This window comes from Pteropus vampyrus, unplaced genomic scaffold (assembly GCF_000151845.1).
Source record: "Pteropus vampyrus isolate Shadow unplaced genomic scaffold, Pvam_2.0 Scaffold395, whole genome shotgun sequence".
Classification (NCBI taxonomy): Eukaryota; Metazoa; Chordata; class Mammalia; order Chiroptera; family Pteropodidae; genus Pteropus; species Pteropus vampyrus.
In genome coordinates, this window is record NW_011889176.1 from 191,710 (window position 1) to 198,856 (window position 7,147).

General features: G+C 53.8%; 1 protein-coding gene across 1 annotated transcript in view; it reads left to right on the forward strand.

Annotated features, from left to right (window-relative positions):
- The window catches only part of LOC105305786 (E3 ubiquitin-protein ligase HERC2), a 127,551-nt gene that overhangs the window by 50,293 nt on the left and 70,111 nt on the right, over positions 1–7,147 (forward strand). The window contains 7 exon segments of the mRNA XM_023523591.1: positions 241–414; positions 495–631; positions 744–895; positions 1,573–1,764; positions 5,324–5,505; positions 6,381–6,627; positions 6,972–7,035. Coding sequence (XP_023379359.1) covers positions 241–414; positions 495–631; positions 744–895; positions 1,573–1,764; positions 5,324–5,505; positions 6,381–6,627; positions 6,972–7,035 — 1,148 coding nt within the window.

Consider the following 7,147-nt stretch of genomic DNA (forward strand, 5'->3'; position numbering starts at 1 on the left):
CATCCATTCATCCATTCATTGAATGTACTCTTTGCTCCAGAAACTGTCCTGGCTGGCTCTCAAGGCTGTCAGTGTAGTTGATAGTTAACTTGGTGTGCCAAGGTGGCTTGCTCCAAAGGACATAAGTAGAGATATAAAATATCTTATCAATTTAAACCTGTTGGCACTTAACACTTTCTTTACTTAATTGAGCACGTGTCCATATGAGTGGGGTAAACCCATGAAAATTGGTTTTCTTAGGATAAATGGCAGCCCCTGCTGAGCACAGTTACAGGTGTTCACAGGTACAAGTGGTTGAAGCAGAACGTCCAGGAGCTTTACCCGCAGTCTGCACTGCTCAGCACGATTGCCGACTTCGCCCTTAAAGAAGAACCGGTGGACGTGGAGAAGATGAGGAAGTGTCTGCTGAAACAGGTACGGGGCTGGAACGCTGCCCTGAGCACCGCGCTGTGCCCACCCCACCATACCTGACTGCCTGCCCTGCTGTTCTGCAGTTGGAGAGAGCGGAGGTTCGCCTGGAAGGGATAGACACGATATTACAGCTGGCAACGAAAAACTTCCTGCTTCCATCCGTGCAGTATGCTGTGTTCTGTGGGTGGCAGAGACTTATCCCGGAGGGCATCAACACAGGGTGAATCTTTATAACGTTTCTTCTTAACTAAGGAAGCTGCGGCAAAAAACACATTGTCCTAGTGAGATTCCAGTCTGGCCGTGTTCTAAGTAAAATTCTTTATCTTTGAAAGGGAGCCCCTTACGGATTGTTTAAAGGATGTTGATCTGATCCCACCTTTTAATCGGATGCTGCTGGAAGTGACATTTGGCAAGCTGTATGCTTGGGCCGTGCAGAATATTCGAAATATTTTGATGGATGCAAATGCCAAATTTAAAGAGCTTGGTGAGTTAGAACAAGCTGACGGTTCAAAGGCTGTGTTAAAATCGATATCGAAGCAATGTCCACAGTCACATCGGCATTATTTCGTATAGTTTGCCCCTCAACGATATGTTGCAGAAACGCACAAGTGCCGAGTTTTGCTTTCGGGAAGGCTTCGATCACTTTGTATATTAGAATGGTGATCTAAGCTGCTTTAAGCTGTCTCAGATTATAAACAAAGTTTTCAAAATTTGGCAGAAAAACACAAATCACGTAGTATCCTAAAGTCAAGTTTTGACATCTTAACATTTTCGTGTTTATCACTTAAACCACACGCCCTAAAATATATATCCCGTATTAACATAATGCTTCATTTCGTGGCTGGCTCGAGCATGAACAGGGCAATGCTAGGGTTGATTTTATGGAAGGGAAATTAGACGTATTTGTTATATTTGAAATGGAATGAGGAAGCCACCAGGGCTGTTCGGAAGGGCAGAGTGCTAAGTTTCGTGGACAGATGGAGAGAGCCGAATGTGGGGTATTAGGACTGGCACTATCGCAAAGCGACACAGACACCGCCCGATGCCCACGCTCTGGAAATCCACGGGAAAACGATGTTTAAAAAGCGCTGATGCTTTTCGTATCATGTTTGTGTTCGTGTCTACGCACAAGAAGTTTACGTGGGTGCCGATGCTTTCTAGGTGTCCAGCCCGTGCCCCTGCAGATCCTCGCCAACGAGAACCCTTCGGGACCCAGCCTGGGGACGACCCCGCACGCGCGCTTTCTCCTGGTGCTGCTGCGGGTGCTCACGGTGCAGCACGGCGCGCACAGCCTGAACCTGCTGCTGAACTCCGGCACGCTGGCCCTCACGCAGACGGCCCTGCGGCTCATCGGTGGGTGGGCGCCGCGCAGGCCCTCTCCCCCAGCCTGTTTGGCTGTCGTCAACCTCGAATCATGTAAAACTGTTCATTCCCGCCCCCCCGCGAGTTTATAGGCTGGTGGCGTGAAGCACAGCCACAGTGTCGCACAGGCGTCAACCCTGCCGCATTCCGTAATTGCCCACCGCCGCACGCACGTCCGCACTGTCTGGCCCGGACTTCCCGGTCTGTCCCCCGCTGTCGGCAGCCACAGACCTGCCTGCCTCTGTGGGTCTGCCTCTGCTGGGCAGTCCGTGGCCATGAAACCTCGCAGTTTTCAGCCGCGCGTTTCTGGCTCATTCACCGTAGTGCGTAGGGCCCTTCACTCGTCTTCATGGCTGAAGCGTCGTGCCGTTGAGTGCGTCGCGTGCAGTTATCCGCGCGTGCGTTGGAGAAGCTCTGGCCGTGGCGGGCGCTGCTGCTCGCGTCTGTGAACGAGGTTCCACCTGCACACCTGTCTGCTCTCCGGTCGCACCCTGTGGGGCGGAACTGCAGGGTCAAACGTACTTTGGATTCCTTGCGTTTCCATGGGAATTTCAGGGCTGGCTTTCCTGTGTCTGCAGAAGAGGCCGCTGGGGTTTTCCAGGGATGTTGTTGATGCTTCCGGTTGCGTCGGGGGTATCGCTCCACTAACGGTGTTAAGTCTGTTATTCCACGAACGTGGGACGGCTTCGTATTTATTTAGGTCTTTCATTACTTTGAGCAGCATTTTATAGTTTTCTTGTTACCGGGGTAATGCCGGCCTCACAGAGTGAGGTAGGAAATGTTGCCTTCTGATTTTGGAAGAGTTAGAGAATTGGTTTTACTTCTTTAAACGCTTGGTAGAATTCAGCAGTGAATCCATCGGGTTCTGGGTTTTTCTTTGTTGAGAGGCTTTCGATTGCTGATTCCATCTTTTGTTGTATAGGTCTATACACATTTTCTGTTTCTTGATTCAGTTCATGTAAGTCGTGTATTTTTCGGACTCTTCCCGTTTCATCTAGATTTGCACATCCGTTGGCATGCAGTTGTTCACACTGCTCTCTGGATGGTTTCTATTTCTGTAGAATCGGTGGTATTGTCACCGCTTTGATTTCTGGTTTCAGTTGCCTGAATCTTCTCTTTTTTCTTAATGTACCTAAAAGACGGTCAGTTTTGTTGATGTTTTTCACAAAACCGTCTTTTGATTTTGTTGATTCTATTGTCTTCCTATTCTGTACTCATCTCTGCTCTAATCTTCACTCTCTCCTTTTTTCTGCTTTCTTCTTATTTTTCTAGTTTCTCTAGGTATAGAGTTAAGTTATCGATTTGAGATCTTTCTTCATTTTTAGTATTTGCTTTTTTAGATGTAAATTTCCCCTTAGCACTGCTTTTGCTGCATCCTGTAATTTGGTATGCCACGTGTTTGTTTTTATTTATCTCAAAATATAATGTTATTTCTCCTGTTTCTTTTTTTCCTGTAGCTGGTTAGGTGTGTCGTTTATTTTCCACATACTTGTGAGTTTTCCAGTTTTCCTTCTGTTATTTCTTCTTTCATTTCATTATGGTCAGAGAAGATAATTTGTGCGATTTTAGTTCATTTCAATTTATTGAACCTTGTTTCATGGCTCAGCATGCCGTCTGCCCTGGAGCACGTTCCCCGTTCCCCGCAACAGGCCGTGTCTCCTCTTTATGACTAGAGTGTTCTGTACGTGCATTACATCTGACTGGTGTATAATATTCTCTGCCTGAAATTCCGAGGTACTGCAGGGTCAGCGTTCCAAGGCTGAGGGAAAATCCGAGGCTTTCCTAAGCCATGGGGTCTTGCTGGTCTTTGTGGTCACATGGCCCTTTCAGAAATGTGCATCAAGCTGGAAAACGGTCACTCCGAGTCAGACATCTGACTTCTTAAGGCCCCACTAGCAACTAAAAATTACTTTAAAAGTATCAAAAGTGTATTTCCACCTAGAAATTGCCTTTTTATGTTGTCTCCCTTTTTCCCCAGAGGATCCAATAGGTAAAAGTCATAGCACAAATCATTAATTATGGGGCTTTTTCTGTTAAGTCCCAGCTTACCTACTGGCTGCAGAAAGCAAGCAGGGGTGTCCCATGAGCTCACACCCAGGTCTGCCTGCCGCTTCCCCTGATCGGGGTGACCTCTCTCTGTCTAAGAAACGAGCAGATGGCATTTTATAACAACTCTTCCTGTGTGTGTCTAGGTACAGTAGCCATAAGTACAAAGCCACTTAGGGAACCCCCCCCCCCTTTTTCTTACTACAAATGTATCTGAACCCTTGGCAGCAAATTCAACTATTTACAGGGTTAATGTCACGGCTGCCTGGGGAGAGCTTAGCTGGAATGCTCCCTGCCCTTCCTGGGGCCTCCAGAGGCCCTGCTGGCCTGAGAAGAACTGTTTCCCAGTCTGCGTGGAGCTCAGCTCCAGCCCGGGGACTTGAACCACCTTTTCTGCCTGTCGGAGGAGAGAGGAACACGTCCTTTTTGCATTTTGACCCAGCCCACCTTTGGGCATAGTGTGCGGAAGCTCGTCCCTCCCACCCGCAGGAGAGAGTAAACGCCTGGGGAGTCACTGGGGCTGCGCACCCCACTTGTTAGCAGCAAGGCCCAGTCGCTAGGGTCTGGCAGGCCGTGCGGGTCGTGCTCACTGACAGCTCAGTTCTCCGAAGCCACCGCGGGCCCCGTCTCCATCGCGCCCCACCCCTTCAGTCTTCCTTTTACCAAACGGTGCTTTTGCAGTATTTCAGAGAGGTGGTTCTAGAAGGTGCCCACCACCACCCTCCGGTTTGCGGCCTCAGTAGGAGAACTGCCAGGCTCGGCATCTGGTCACACTCAGAACTACAGTTCATTACAGCGAAAGGGCACAGAGCAAGGTCCACCAAGGGAGAGGCGCGTGGGTGCAGTCTGAGAGCAACCAGGACAGTCCTCCCTGGGAGCCCCGCAGGATGCACTCTAGGGCCCCGGCGAGCTGTGACAGCACATGGTGTGTCCTTTGCTAGGAAGCTCAGCAGAGACTCGGTGCCCAGAGTTTCACAGGGCTGGTCACGTGGGCGCCTCTGCCTGGCACGTGCCCAGGTTCCAGACCCCCGAGGAAGCAGGTTTCAGCAGAGACCACGTGGTTTGTGCAGACGGCTTCACACAGCGATGCCTGTCAGTGACCGACCCGCTGAGGGCCAGCCCTGTGAGCGGGACTCTGCGCACGCAGTCCGGGCCTCCCGCGAGCTCTGTTCCACGCAGGACCGTAGTCCAAGTTCATTTTCTCATTGTCGGACATTTGGATTGTTATCTGTCCTAGTAACGATAAGTATTGAGTATCTTTCTCACTTAAATCACTTGGCTTTTATATCTTTTATATCTTCTGATATACGTTTATATGTTTTGTCCGTCTCTTACCTTTTTAAAAAAATATTAATTGCCGTCAGTAAAGCTACATAGAATTTATTGTATTGATAAAAATACACTCTAGGCTACGGAGTCTTTAAAAGATTTAAAAGGGTCTTCATCGGTACTTACTGGTTAGGGGTGGGGGTTTGCCAGTCCTGACTGCTTCTTTGCCTGGCAGGCCCCAGCTGTGAGAACGCCGAGGAGGACCTGGGCACGTCTGCCCGCGGTGCCACGGTCCTCGAGGAGACCAGGAGAGAGGCGACGCCCATGCAGCCCCCGGTCTCTGGGCCCGAGCTGGCTGCCATGATGAAGATCGGAGCCCGGGTTGTAAGGGGCGTGGACTGGAAGTGGGGAGACCAGGTACTAAGAGGCCGCTTCAGAGGCGGCGGCCATGTCCTCGCCCCTGCGCTTGCTCACCTCCGACCAGCATGCCTCAGTGGGTGGGAACTGGAATAAATGATGGCCTTGACTCAGGACATGTGCAGCGGACGATGACAAAGTCATCGATGGACTCAGACAACTAGAACAGCGTCCTGTGCAGGGCGCTGTGCAGGCTCAGGTCTGCCAGGAGGGGCGGCTCAAACCGAGGTGCAGCCTAGAGTGAGCAAGACAGCAGGACACGTAGCCCCCTGGGGATCCCAGCATTGTCCCACGCCCGCAGGCGCTGTCCAGCAGGCTCCAGCGGCTGCTGGGTGTGGTCACCTTCCTGTTTCTCCTCACAGCACGCGGCTCCCCAGGTAGAGGTCACTGGGCTGGTGTCTGCGTCACTGCCGTCGCCGCTGGCTGATGACTGTGCTCACCTGCCTGCGGGCTGGGAGCACCCTCATCGTGTCGAGGGGCTTTCGGCCTCCCGCTAGGGCAGGGCCTGCCAGTCACCTCAGAAACCTGCATGTCCCGGAGCGGGCGGCACACCCCCAGACAGCTCTCCCTTGTTGACACAAGACGCAGGGACACGGAGGGCTGGGGCTGGGCAGGGGTGCGGCTGCTCGTCCAGGTGTCTGTGAGTCACTGAGGGGCCAGGGAACAGGGGGCCAGGACCGGGCTGGTCCCCACTTTTCTCTCGCCAAGGGGATGTGAGCCAGTTTGCTGGTGCTCAGTAGCAGGTGACGCTGGGAGCTGCGCGCGCTGCTGGAGAGCTTGGGGTCTCGGAGCCGCACGTGGTGTCACCGCCGCGCTCAGCAGGCTGCGCAGCGCGGGCCCGCAGCCCCTGACTGATCTGTGCTCTGGTTCCCCAGGACGGGCCGCCCCCTGGCCTTGGCCGTGTCATCGGCGACCTGGGAGAGGACGGGTGGATACGGGTCCAGTGGGACACGGGCAGCACCAACTCCTACAGGATGGGCAAGGAAGGGAAGTACGACCTCAAGCTGGCGGAGCTGCCAGCCTGCGCGCGGCCCTCGGCGGAGGACTCGGACACGGAGGACGATTCCGGTGCGTGCCTGCGGGCTGCGGGTCCAGCGTGGCCCCGCCAGCCTTCGTGGCCACGCTGAGGACAGCACCCGGCCTCACCTGCGGACAGCGCGGTCAGGCGGGCTGGCCTGAGGGTCTGGTGTGTGTGAGCCCCGGGCTCTGAGGCGGGGCTGTGGTGTGGCCCTGAAATCGGCCGCCTCGCTGAGGAGCCTGTCAGAGCAGGGGTGGCCTCCTCACACCTCGTCCCTCTGAGGGGAGAGCTAGTCAGCAGAGGTGACGGCTTGGAGGGACCCCGGAAATCTGCATTGTGAGAGGAGGGCTGCGTGTGTTTAGATGTCCCAGAACCCCTGGGATGCGTGCGTGAAGCCTGTAGTGTGCGGGAGGCCCGTGTGCTGGCTCCCAGCTCACGCTCTGACTAGGCGTGCAGCGTGCCCTGGCTCCCAGGCGACAAGCCGAGGGGCTGAGCTCGGCGGAGGGCGGATGGTTTGCTCCGAGTGTGTGCTCGTGGGGGCCGCGGCCCATCGGCACAGGTGACGAATGTGGGCGCGACCGTAGCCCCGCCTGGTGGTCGGCAGCGCATGACACCCAGGCCAGC